This window comes from Scyliorhinus torazame, chromosome 7 (assembly GCF_047496885.1).
Source record: "Scyliorhinus torazame isolate Kashiwa2021f chromosome 7, sScyTor2.1, whole genome shotgun sequence".
Lineage (NCBI taxonomy): Eukaryota > Metazoa > Chordata > Chondrichthyes > Carcharhiniformes > Scyliorhinidae > Scyliorhinus > Scyliorhinus torazame.
The window spans coordinates 105,134,870-105,148,762 of NC_092713.1; the positions used below are offsets into that span (position 1 = coordinate 105,134,870).

The 13,893-nt window shown below is 48.0% G+C and overlaps 1 protein-coding gene across 6 annotated transcripts in view; it reads left to right on the forward strand.

The window, feature by feature from the left end:
* The window catches only part of odr4 (odr-4 GPCR localization factor homolog), a 181,699-nt gene that overhangs the window by 15,748 nt on the left and 152,058 nt on the right, over window positions 1-13,893 (forward strand). For all 6 annotated transcript variants that reach the window (XM_072511214.1, XM_072511213.1, XM_072511217.1 and 3 more), the window contains 2 exons: window positions 5,731-5,886; window positions 7,140-7,271. In XM_072511214.1, coding sequence (XP_072367315.1) covers window positions 5,788-5,886; window positions 7,140-7,271 — 231 coding nt within the window. In that variant the 5' untranslated portion in view covers window positions 5,731-5,787. The remainder of the gene's footprint in view (window positions 1-5,730; window positions 5,887-7,139; window positions 7,272-13,893) is intronic.

The window sequence follows — 13,893 nt, forward strand, 5'->3', positions numbered from 1 at the left end:
TGCTTCATATCTACCTCACTTTCAGCGTCCAGCGCAGTCATCATCAAATAGAAAATCATGCAATTTATCAAAGAGGTCCTTAGTCTTGGCCTGGAGGCAGCGAAGGTTGAAAAGCTTGCTGTCTATTTGGTCGTTGATGTCTATGCCTGGGTCCTCATCCTGGCAGGCGTCAGTGAGTATGGCTGAGAACATGATGCTGAAGAGGGCCGATGCCAATACATAGCCCTGTTTTGTTCCATTGGTGACAGGGAAGGGGGCCGAAGTCTCATTGTCGTCAAGAATGCAGATCTGAATGCCATCGTGGAAATGTCAAACCATCTGAATGAATTTGTCTGGGCACCCAAACTTGCTCATAATCTTCCAGAGCCCTTTACAGCTTAGCATAGAAGGTTTTGGGAAGGCCGACAAAGGTAGCGTATAGCTCAGCGTTTTGTTCTTGCCATTTCTCCTGCAGTTGACGAGCAACAAATGCCATGTTGATTGTTCCCCTACCTTTTCTGAAGCCACACTGGCTCTTCGGAAGTAAACCCTTCTCAAGCTGTAATATGAGCTGGTTTAGGAGGATTCTGGCAAGCACCATTCCAGCAATGGACATCAGAGATATTCCCCTATGATTGTCGCAGGACTGGCGGTTGCCTTTGTATTTGCAAATGTGAACAATGAAGGTGTTTTTAAAATCCTGTGGTAGGACCCCTTGCTCCCACGTGACCTGGAAGAGCTGGGTGAGCTTTTTGAGCAACTATGATCCACCGTATTTATACATCTCTGCTGGAATTCAATCAGCTCCAGGGGCTTTGCCACTTTTTTTTTTAGGAAACATTTTATTGAGGCATTTATAATTTTAACATTTAACATATTAATATTCTAAATAACAGAACGGTCCAACGCATGCAAAAAACACACGGTAACATATCCCCCCCCCCCCGAGCTTCCGGATCTTCCGACACTCCAAATATTGCCACCTCTGGACTCGGAGTCACCCTCCCTTCCAAGACCTCTGACATGATATCTGCGAATCCCTGCCAAAATCCCCTCCGCTTCGGACATGCCAGAACATCTGTACATGATTCGCTGGACTTCCCCCGCACCTCCCACACCTGTCTTCCACCCCGTCAAAAAAATCTACTCATCCGGGCCACAGTCATATTAGCTCTGTGGATCACTTTGAACTGAATCAGGCTAAGCCTGGCACAGGATGAGGATGCATCTTTTCAGGGCCTTCTTCCATAGGCCAACTTCCAATTCTCCTCCCCCCCCCCCCCCCCCCCCCCCCCCCCCCCCCCCCAAAAACCACCACTCGTCTTCCCACTTCCTCTTCACCTCCCCGATTGGGACCCCTTCCCACTCCCAATTCCTTATATATTTCTAAGACCCTTCCCTCCCCAACCCCTGTTTTTGACATCACCTTATCCTGTAGTCTCCTTAGAGGGAGGCGAGGGAAGCTTGGAACCTGCCTCCGGGCAAAGTCCCCTACCTACAGGTACCAAAATCCGTTCCCACCCGGTAACTTAAACTCCTCCTCAAGCTCCACCAGGCTCGGGAAACCCTCCTCAATGAAAAGGTCCCCAAATATCTCAATTCCTGCCTGCTGCAACCTCCTAAAGCCCCCCCCCCCCCCCCCCGGGAGCGAACCGGTGATTGTCACAGATCGGTGACCACACCGACGTCCCCTCCAGTCTCGTACGCTGCCTGCATTGCCCCCCCAGTCTCATACGCTGCCTCCATTGCCCCCCCAGTCTCATACGCTGCCTCCATTGCCCTCACACTCTCAGGGCTGCCACTACCACTGGGCTTGTGGAGTACCGAGCTGGCGGGAACGGCAGAGGTGCCATCAACAGAGCCTCCAGACTCGTGCCCATACACGATGCTGCCTCCACCTGCTCCCACACCGACCCCTCCCCCACAACCCACTTCCTAACCATCGAAATATTAGCCGCCCAGTAGTAATTAATAAAGTTCAGAAGGGCCAAGCCTCCCTCCCCGCGCCCCCACTCAAGAAGGACCTTCTTCACCCTCGGGGCTTTCCCAGCCAATATGAAACCCGAGATCGCCGTGTTCACTTTCCTAAAAAATGCCTTGGGGATAAAGATTGAAAGACACTGAAACACAAACAGCAATCTCGGGAGGACTCTCATTTTGACAGTCTGTACCCTCCCCGCCAACGATAGCGTGAGCACGTCCCACCTGCAGAAGTCCCCTTTCATTTGCTCAATCATCCTGCCCAAATTTAGTTTATGAAGCTGACCCTAGTCCCTTGCCACCTGAATCCCCACATACCTAAAACTCCTGCCCACCACTTTGAACGTCATCTCCCTCAGTCTCCTCTCCTGCCCCCTTGCTTGGATCGTGAAGACCTTGCTCTTGCTCATGTCTAGTTTGTAGCCTGAGAACCGGCCAAATTCCTCCAGTATTCCCATAATTCCTGCAACAACCCCCCCCCCCCCCCCCCCAAAACAAAACGGGTCTGTTATATACAGGAGCAAATCGTCCGCATAGAGCGAGTCCCTATGCTCCACCATCCCTCTCACTATCCCCCCACCAAATGTTCGATGCCCTCGTCGCCATTGCCAAAGCTCTATGGCCAGGGCAAACAGTAGTGGGGAGAGTGGACACCCCTGCCTCGTCCCCCTGCACAGACTAAAATACTCTGAGCGAACCCGGTTGGTCCTTACATTCGCCACCAGTGCCTGATATAGCAACCAGACCCAATCCACAAATCCCTCCCCGAATCCAAACCTTCCCAGGACATCCCATAGGTACTTCCACTCCACTCGATCCATGGCCACCACCATCTCGACCTCGCTCCATAAAACCCTGCAGCCCCTTTGCCATAGCTGATACCTTCCCAGATCTGGAACTCGACCGATCCAGCCTTGGATCCAGGACCGTGTTGAAATATCCCCCCCCATAATCAGTTGATATGAATCCAGGTCCGGGATCTTCCCCAGCACCTGTCTGACAAACTCGGCATCATTCCAGTTTGGAGCATATATATTTACCAATACCACGGCCATTCCCTCCAACTTCCCACTAACCATAACATATCTACTTCCCCAGGTCTGCCTTTATCTTCCCCATCTCGAACGTCACCCATTTATTGACCAGGATTGCCACCCCCCTCGTTTTAAGGCCTAATCCCGAATGAAACACCTGCCCAACCCATCCCTTCCTCAACCTAATCTGATCCCCCCCCACCTTCAGTCTCCTGTAACATGGTCACGCCAGCCTTTAGTTGCCTCAAGTGCACAAACACACAAGCCCTTTTGACTGGCCCATTCAGTCCCCGAATGATCCACATGACCAGCCTGGCCCCCCCCCCCCCGGCCGATCAGCCATAACCTCTGCTAGGCCAGTCTTCGGCCCATGTCCCGCACCTCCCCTGGCCCGCCCTCGGGCAACCACCGTCATCAAGGCTTTGCCACTTGTTAATTGCTCTACAGCTTTCTCTGTTTCCAGCAGTGGGGATGGAATGCCTTGAGGTTGGTGTTAATCTAGGGCAGCCTATTTATAGATTTGTCATTGATGTGGGATGGGTCTGTTGAGGACATTATTGAAATGCTCTGCCCATTTCCCCAGGATCTGAGATTTCTTTGAGTAACATGGTCCCATCAGCACTGAGTAGCTGAGAGGAGCTGGATTTGGATTTGGGTTTGTTCGAGGTACAGTGAAAAGTATTGTTCTGCGTACAGTCCAGACCGATCATTCCATACATGAAAAAAGTAGGACATACGATAGATACACAATGGTAAATACATAGGCATAGACATCGGGCGAAGCATACGGAGTGTAGTACTACTCAGTAGAGAAGATGTGTGGAGAAATCAGTTCAGTCCATAAGAGGGTCATTCAGGAGTCTGGAAACCGCGGGGAAGAAGCTGTTTTTGAACCTGGTAGTGCGTTTTCTCAGATGTTTGTATCTCCTGCCCGATTGAAGAATTTGGAAGAGTGACTAACCTGGCTTTGAGAGGTCTTTGATTATGCTGCCTGCTTTCCCAAGGCAGCGGGAAGTATAGACAGAGTCAATGGATGGGAGGCGGGTTTGTGTCATGGACTGGGCTGTGTTCACGGCTCTCTGTTGAAACATCTTGGGCCAAACAGTTGCCATACCAGGCTGTGATGCAGCCAGATAGGAGGCTTTCTGCGGTACATCTATAAAAATTGGTAAGAGTCAATGTGGACTTGCCGGATTTCCTTAGTTTCCTGAGGAAGTACAGTCGCTGTTGTGCTTTCTTGGTCATAGCGTCGACGTGGGTGGACCAGACAGATTGTTGGTTTTGTGCACACCTAGGAATTTGAAGCTGTCAACCATTTCCACATCAGCACCATTGATGCAGGCAGGTGTGTCCGATACTTCGCTTCCTGAAGTCGATGACCAGCTCCTTAGTTTTGCTGACATGGATGAGAACGTGGATGATTGAGGACCAAAGACCATCCTGACAGATTCATAGAAACACTGTCAATTTTGTCAGCGTAGGCTTGTATTTCATCTGCCCCCCCCCCCCCACACACACACACACACACTAATCCAACACACACACAATAATCCAGTGATCATCATCTTTGAAGTTCCGTGTTTTAATCTTGACTCTAGCTCCTCCGACTCTTGACTAGTTAGGTTTGAAGTTTTCGCTAAAATTCATTTGCATTATCGCAAACTTTGATGAACCAGAGCAACGAGGCAAAGTATTAAAATGTCGTTATTTCAATTTTTTTCACTCCATTGCAAATGTTCCATTCTCTTTTAAGTGAAAATCTGGTGAACTCTTAACTTAGATGCTGAATTTGGGTTTAATCAACAAAATAAACATTTTACTAAGGGTGTGTTGTCTTCCACCAATGAGTAACCTGATTCAAAGTAAATGGAAATTACAATTACTTTTAAAAGCTACTGAACTAATTCTTAGTAAATTAAACATTTTCTATGTGAAAAAGCTTTTAAAACATGCCTACAGCACTTGTGCACCAAAGACTGATTGTAATTTGAAGATTAATACAATGGCAAAATACTGTGGACGCTGGAAGTCTGAAATAAAAACAGAAAATGTTGGAAATACTCAGCAGGTCAGGCAGTATGTGTGAGAAAGAAACAGAGTTAATGTTTCAGATCAATATGCATGCGATCGGGATTGCAGTTTGAAGAGCCTTCATGAATCAGCGGTCTCGCAATTTCTTCCTCGTTAGGGGGTTTGATTCAGGCAAATTAAACTTTGAATCGCCATAAAAGATCACCAAAAAAAGGAGCACAAATGATTTTTGCTGTAACTCCCTCGTTTAAAATTTCCTGTACTGTTTAAGCCCATTCCACCTGGATTGAGCTGATATAACTAGTGGAAACTCGATCACAGCGGTTTTTCAAGTTAATAGCAGCTTCTAACTGGTTTCCCCGTCAGTGCAATCTCAGTTCTTGCTATTCAAAGACTGACAGTGTGACTATCTTAGTATATCCAATTCCATCATGTAAAATATTTATCTGAAACTTGACATTGTGTGAAATAAAAATACAAATCCAATTAAACTTTTAAATTGTTATCGTAAACCAGCTGTTCACCGTTACAAGTAATCAAAATACAAGGAATAATTGTTAGCCTTGCCTAATTTTATTTATCTTGATATTTCACAAAATGATAATTTTAGGTGCAGTCCTCTAAAGTTTGATTTTTTTAAAAAAAAAAAATCTTCCACAGTTTTAGTCTGATACTTGAAATATATTGGTTGTCTATCTGAACATAGTGGGAAGATTCCTTTCTTTGTGTGTGATTTGGACCAGTTCACCAGTGACATTTCATCATGGGAAGATCTTACGTCATTGGGGAATACAGTGAGAAATACCTGAAAAAACTGAAGGCAGAAGAACGATATGGGACAACTGGGATTTTATTAGGACAGGCAAGCAAACTTAACATATTCTATTGACATGTTAAATGTGTTTACCTGGTTTGAAATCTAGAATTTATTGGAAGAAAAAAGAATGAGCTCACATTTATTTTTGAAACAAGGTAAACCATTTAAATATATTGTTATTTTAGTATTCCTTTATGATTGAAAATATTGGACCTATGAAAACATGACTGTCATGAATGCCCCACTATGTTAATGTTAATTTATTATTTGTGTACGGGGGGGAGGGGTTGGGGGGTTGCTTTTTTTTAGATTGTGTTTTGTACTTAACCCTGTTGGGTTCTTTTTTCTTTCTCATTCTGTTATTGATATTTTATGAAAACGTATTATAAAAAATTAAAAAAAAGAATGCCCCACTATGGGTGGCACGGTGACGCAGTGGTTAGCAATGCTGCCTCGCGGCGCCGAAGACCCGGGTTTGATCCCGGTCCCTGGTCACTGTCCGTGTGGAGTTTGCACATTCTCCCTGTGTCTGCGTGGGTCTCACCCCACGACCCAATGATGTGTAGGGTAGGTGGATTGGCCACGCAAAGTTGCCCCTTAATTGGAAAAAATAATTGGGTACTCTAAATTTATTTTAAAAAAATGAATGCCCCTCTATGCTTTAGGGAGATGCTTCACAAGTTCTATTTTAAATGCATTGTGCTTGTGCTCAGTCTGTATTTGTATGTATTCCAAATGCTTGAATAAAGGAACTTATCATTTAGACGTTTTAGAATGACGATTTTGGTTTGTTTGTTAATTATTATACTAAACAATACTGTACCTGAATGCTTCATTATTTGCAAAAAAACATAGTCCATGGCAGCCATGTCTTGCAGCTGTCTTGTTGTGTCCAACTATTTTGTCAATAGAGGATGGAAAGAGAATTGGAAGGATTACAGTTCACCCTTTCATTGGAAATATTTCAAAAAAACGTAACAAAAAAACACTTCCCAATATATTATGTTGACTTATAATATTTTAATATTCATAATTGCTAATCTTTGGCCAAAAATGTGACTAAGAACTGTGCCTGATGTGAGTAAACAATGACCCTATTCTCTCACTCAAAAGTGAATTTCCAATGAGAACTCGAGGGAATAGGAGCTTTCTCTGAGTAGGGGAGGAAAGCACTTTCTATTCATGGTTACTTAAATAAGACATTTCAGAATTTATATGCTTTCATTTGTAAATTAATGAACAATTGTAAACAGTGACCAGATTTAATTCTCATGGGTGATAACCCCATTCTTTTTCAGGTTACGTTAGCGAAAACCTATATAGTATTTGCTGCTCGAACTCCACTTAAAGATCAGGCTGAACTTCCACCAGAAAATCCAAACGAAATGAATGCAAGTGACATTGAATGGGTGTCTGAGCATGCACGACAGGTCAGTGCTACATTAAAGTAATAGCTTCTTACATTTCATATGTAAACTCGTTTTTCTATATTGCTGCACTGGGCTAGTCAGGATAAAGTGCTATCTGGGGCGGCACGGTGGCACAGTGGTTAGCACTGCTGTCTCACGGCGCCGAGGACCCAGGTTCGATCCTGGCCCCGGGTCACTGTCCGTGTGGAGTTTGCACATTCCCCCTGTGTCTGCGTGGGACTCACCCCCACAACCCAAAATGTGCAGGGTAGGTGGAGTGGCCACGCTAAATTGCCCCTTAATTGGAAAAAAAATAATTGGGTACTCTAAATTTTTTTTTTCAAAGAAGGATTAAGTGCTTTCTTTAGATCAAGCAGGATTAGGAACTGGAGTAATAACTGGATTGGCAGGAAGAAAAGGAGAGAAGGAGGAAATGGAAGAATAGGCAGAGGAAGTCACTGGAGGGAGAGGAGGACTGGGAAAGGAGAGTGGGGTAAGAGATTAGGGAGAAACTACTTCAGGTTTGAAAGAGGTTTAGTAAAGTAGCTCAGCGTGAGGTATTTTTAAAAGACAACTGAATGCCAAATGAACCTGTGCAGTGAGATAATCTTTATTGTCAGAAGTAGGCTTACATTAACACTGCAATGAAGTTACTGTGAAAATCCCCTAGTTGCCACACCCCTGCACCTGTTCGGGTACACAGAGGGAGGAATCAGAATGTCCAATTCATCTAACATGCACGTCTTTTGGGATTTGTGGGTGGAAACCAGAGCACCCGGAGGAAACCCAGGCAGACACCGGGAGAATGTGCAGACTCCGCACAGACAGTGACCCAAGCCAGGAGGTCGATCCTGGGACCCTGGCGCTGTGAAGCAGCAGATATGTGGAATGTACCCATTGGGGGTAATTGGCCAAAATCAAGAAACATACCATCTTAATACAGAGGAGCTGATGAAAACTGTGCTTCCTCAATTTGTCTCTCCCAGATTAAACAGGTGTTAGCACCTTATATTGGAAGATCTGCATTGTCCCTTAGAGGTGACATGGGAGGACTTCCGGGTGCGGCGATGACCAGCTAAGTCGCACGTTTCGGCAGCTCCCGGTGAAACGGACTTTTGGGCTCTTATAGTAGCCCCATCGGCAATTTTAACGGCAAATAACACTGTGCGGTAATCCAGAAGGGAATCCCCCCGGACACGGATGGAAAAAAAGAGAGGAAAGTAGCCGGATTGCGGTGGATCCTCGAGCAACGGCCAGGAAGGCAGGCACAAAGCAAGATGGCGTCGGAAGAAGGCAGTTTAATATGGGGCCCTGACCAACAAGAGTTCCTGCGGCGTTGCGTAGATGAACTCAAAAAGGAGATGAAGAAGGAGCTGTTGGCCCCGATATTACAAGCGATTGAGGGGCTAAAGGAGGAGCAAAAGACCCAGGAACAGGAGCTTCGGGTCGTGAAGGCAAAGGCTGCTGAGAATGAGGACGACATACAGGGCCTGGTGGTGAAAACGGAGATCCACGAGGCACAACACAAAAGATGTGTGGAAAGGCTGGAGGTGCTGGAGAACAATGCGAGGAGGAAGAACTTAAGGATTCTTGGTCTTCCCGAAGTGCAGAGGGGGCGGACGTCGGGGCATATGTGAGCACGATGCTGCATTCGTTAATGGGATCGGAGGCCCCGGCGGGTCCGCTGGAGGTGGAGGGAGCCTATCGAGTTATGGCGCGAAGACCGAGGGCTGGAGAAACTCCTCGAGCAATAGTTGTGAGATTTCTCCGATACAAGGACAGAGAGATGGTCCTCAGATGGGCCAAGAAAACTCGGAACAGTAGGTGGGAGAATGCGGTGATTCGCGTGTATCAAGATTGGAGTGCGGAGGTGGCGAGAAGGAGGGCAAGCTTTAATCGGGCCAAGGCGGTGTTGCATAAAAGGAAGGTCAAATTCGGAATGTTGCAGCCGGCGAGACTGTGGTCACACATCTAGGGAAACACCACTATTTCGAAACGGCAGACGAAGCGTGGACATTTATTGTCGAGGAGAAGCTGGAGTGAGCGGGCCAGAAGAAAAAGAACGTTTGGGACAAAGGGGGGTGGGTGAATTTGTGGGATGAAGGGGGAAGAGAAGACTTCCCAGATTGTTAAACCTGCGACCCTGTAACTTCTCTCTCTTCCCCATGTCGTGGGGGAGGGGGGGGTGGAGGATGAGGAGCTGTGGGTGCTGGCCATTGGGGGCGGGGCCAAAAGGGGAAGCGCGGGCTTTGTTCCCGCGCTATGGTAATCATGACGGGAACAGGGAAGCAGGAAGGAGGGGGCCTCGCACAGTGTGAGCCACGGTCGGCCATAGTTTGCTGACTTATGGGAGCAACATGGGGGGTGCAATTACGCTAGTTTGGGATCCAGCGGGGGGGGGTGGGGGGGGGGGGTTAACTGGGTTGCTGCTGCTGGGGAGAAGGGGGAGCTGGTATGGGAGGGGGGGGGTCGGGGCGGGGGGGGGCGCCGCCTGGGGGGGATACAGCTACGTGGGAACCGGGTGAGGAGCTGGATTGAAAAAGGAAATGGCTAGTCATCGGGGGGGGGGGGGGGGGGGGGGGGGGGGGGTAGGGGGTAAAGAGCCCCCCAACCTGGTTGATCACGTGGAATGTGAGAGGGCTAAACGGGCCGATTAAGAGGGCACGGGTACTCGCACACCTAAAGAAACTTAAGGCAGATGTGGTTATGTTTCAGGAGACGCATCTGAAGCTGACAGACCAGATTAGACTTCGCAAAGGATGGGTGGGGCAGGTGTTTCATTCGGGGCTGTCTACAAAAAACAAGGGGATGGCCATACTAGTGGGCAAGCGGGGTAACGTTTGAGGCAAAGACTATAGTGGCAGATAGTGGGGGCAGATACGTGATGGTGAGTGGCAAACTGCAAAGGGAGGCGGTGGTATTGGTGAACATGTATGCCCCGAACTGGGATGATGCCAATTTTATGAGGCATATGTTAGGACGCATCCCGGACCTAGAGGCGGGAAAGTTGGTAATGGGTGGAGACTTTAATGCGGTGCTGGACCCAGGGCTGGACAGATCGAGGTCCAGGACCGGAAGGAGGCCGGCTGCAGCTAGGGTGCTTAAGGATTTTATGGTACAGATGGGAGGAGTAGATCCCTGGAGATTTAGTAGACCTAGGAGTAAGGAGTTTTCGTTTTTCTCCTATGTACATAAAGTATTTTCACGAATAGATTTTTTTGTTTTGGGAAGGGCACTGATCCCAAAGGTGACGGGGACGGAGTACACGGCTATAGCCATCTCGGATCATGCTCCACACTGGGTGGACCTGGAGATAGGGGAAGAAAAACAACAGCTTCCACCCTGGAGAATGGACATGGGATTATTGGCAGATGAGGGGGTGTGTTTAAGGGTGAGGGGGGTGTATGGAAAGGTACTTGGAAATTAATGGTAATGGGGAGGTACAGTTGGGAGTGGTCTGGGGGGCACTGAACGCTGCAATGCGGGTCGTACAGGCCCATTTCCCTCCTGAATGTGGATGCTAAGATTCTGGCCAAGGTAATGGCAATGAGGATAGAGGATTGTGTCCCGGGGGTGGTGCATGAGGACCAAACTGGGTTTGTGAAGGGGAGACAGCTAAATACAAATATACGGAGGCTGCTAGGGGTAATGATGATGCCCCCACCAGAGGGGGAAGCGGAGATAGTGGTGGCGATGGATGCCGAGAAAGCATTTGATAGAGTGGCGTGGGATTATTTGTGGGAGGTGTTGAGGAGATTTGGCTTTGGGGACGGGTATATCAGGTGGGTACAGTTGCTGTATAGGGTCCCGATGGCGAGCGTGGTCACGAATGGACGGGGGTCTGACTATTTTCGGCTCCATAGAGGGACGAGGCAGGGATGTCCTCTGTCCCCGTTATTGTTTGCACTGGTGATTGAACCCCTGGCCATGGCACTGAGGGGTTCCAGGAAGTGGGGGGGAGAAGAACACCGGGTATCTCTACATGCGGACGATTTGTTGCTATATGTGGCGGGCCCGGCGGAGGGGATGCCAGAGATAATGCGGATACTTGGGGAGTTTGGGGATTTTTCAGGGTATAAACTGAACATGGGGAAAAGTGAGTTATTTGTGGTGCACCCGGGGGAGCAGAGCAGAGAGATAGAGGATTTACTGTTGAGGAAGGTAACAAGGGACCTCCGGTACCTGGGGATCCAGATAGCCAAGAATTGGGGTACATTACATAGGCTAAATTTAACACGGTTGGTGGAACAGATGGAGGAGGATTTCAAGAGATGGGACATGGTGTCCTTGTCATTGGCAGGTAGGGTGCAGGCGGTTAAAATGGTGGTCCTCCCGAGATTCCTTTTTGTGTTCCAGTGCCTCCCGGTGGTGATCACGAAGGCTTTTTTCAAAAGAATTGAGAAGAGCATTATGAGTTGTGTGTGGGCTGGGAAGACCCCGAGAGTGAGGCGGGGATTCTTGCAGCGTAGTAGGGACCGGGGGGGGGCTGGCACTACCGAGCCTAAGTGAGTACTACTGCGCCGCCAATGTTTCAATGGTGTGTAAGTGGATGGGAGAAGGGGAGGGAGCGGCGTGGAAGAGAATGGAGAGGGCGTCCTGCAAGGGGACTAGCCTGCAAGCAATGGTGACGGCGCCGTTGCCGTTCTCACCAAAGAAATACACCACAAGCCCGGTGGTGGTGGCTACATTGAGAATTTGGGGGCAGTGGAGACTGCATAGGGGAGGGACGGGAGCTTCGGTGCGGTCCCCGATAAGAAACAATGATAGGTTCGTTCCGGGGAGAATGGATGGGGGATTTGGAGCATGGCAAAGAGCTGGGGTAGTACAATTAAGAGATCTATTTGTAGATGGGACGTTTGCGAGTTTCGGAGCGCTGACGGAGAAATATGGGTTGCCCCAAGGGAATGCATTTCGGTATATGCAATTGAGGGCTTTTGTGAGGCAACAGGTGAGGGAATTCCCGCAGCTTCCGACGCAGGAAGTGCAGGATAGAGTGATCTCAGAGACATGGGTGGGGGACGGTAAGGTAGCGGACATATACAGGGAGATGAGGGACGAGGGGGAGATCATGGTAGATGAGCTGAAAGGGAAATGGGAAGAAGAACTGGGGGAGGAGATTGAGGAGGGGCTGTGGGCGGATGCCCTACGTAGGGTAAACTCATCGTCCTCGTGTGCCAGGCTAAGCCTGATGCAATTTAAGGTGCTACACAGGGCGCATATGACTGGAGCACGGCTTAGTAAATTTTTGGGGGTAGAGGATAGGTGTGCGAGATGCTCGAGAGGCCCAGCGAATCACACCCACACGTTCTGGTCATGCCCGGTACTACAGGGGTTCTGGGTGGGGGTGGCAAAGGTGCCTTTGAAGGTGGTGGGGGTCCGGGTCGAACCAAGCTGAGGGTTGGCTATATTTGGGGTTGCAGAAGAGTCGGGAGTGCAGGAGGCGAGAGAGGCTGACATGTTGGCCTTTGCGTCCCTTGTAGCCCGGCGCAGGATATTGTTAATGTGAAAGGAAGCCAAACCCCCGGGTGTGGAGACCTGGATAAACGATATGGCAGGGTTCATAAAGTTAGAACGGATTAAGTTCGTGTTAAGGGGTTCGGCCCAGGGGTTCACCAGACGGTGGCAACCGTTCGTCGACTACCTCACAGAAAGATAGAGGGAATGGAAAAGAAGTCGATAACAGCAGCAACCCAGGGGGGAGGGTGGGGGGGAGGAATCGGACAGACTCTCAGGGATGTTATTGTACATGTATAGGTATTTGGTATATGTAATTGTATATTGGACTGTTTGATTGTAATTTTGGAGAGTATTTATTTTGGACAAGGCAGTTGCCATTTAGTTTTGTTTTTGTTTATATATATTATTTATTTATTTGTTTAAAACTGGCCACGGCTATTTATATTGCTTCATTGTTGTGTAAAAGAAACACTACGTATTGTTATGTTTGGCCAAAAAACTCGAATAAAATATATTTTTTTAAAAAAAGAGATGACATGGGAGTCGAGAAATCCTATTTTCTTCGTAATTAATATCAGTATTGAATAGTCCCAGAATGGGCTGCGGACGACAATGAAAATCAGCAGGGAGAAAGATCACATCATTATTTAGGACAGGGATTGACAGTAACTGACAACTCATCCAAAGCAAAAATCAGTTTATGAAAGTGTACTGACAGTGGACAATGTGGAGCCTCGAATGGCCGTAGATAGAATTGAGAAGGGATAATCATTGACTTACAATAAGCTAGCTGTGCTTTTTGATATGCATTGATGTTATATATTGGTTGTAAAGAGCAATGTTAATTATTTAAGCTAAGCCTAGCGTGAAACTTGATAATAGATCCAGTGGTGGAGGTAACAAAAGAGGGTTTAGGAGAGGAACAGAATAACAAATGGCAGGAGGGGCGCTGTGGGAGAGGAGTGGAGAGAGAAAAGAAGGAGGGGGTTAAAAGGAAAGGGGGAGGGGAAAGGGAGAGGAGCAGGATGAGAAGGGAAGTGGGTGGGTGGGGGCAGACCACCTCCCGCAACATTGGGAAACCCTGACAACCAGGACCACTCAAAAAAAAAAAAAAAAAAAAAAAAGGGGTAGGGCTACCATAAGGCTACTTAGAAAATGGGCCTGCACATTTAACCACAGCACCGAG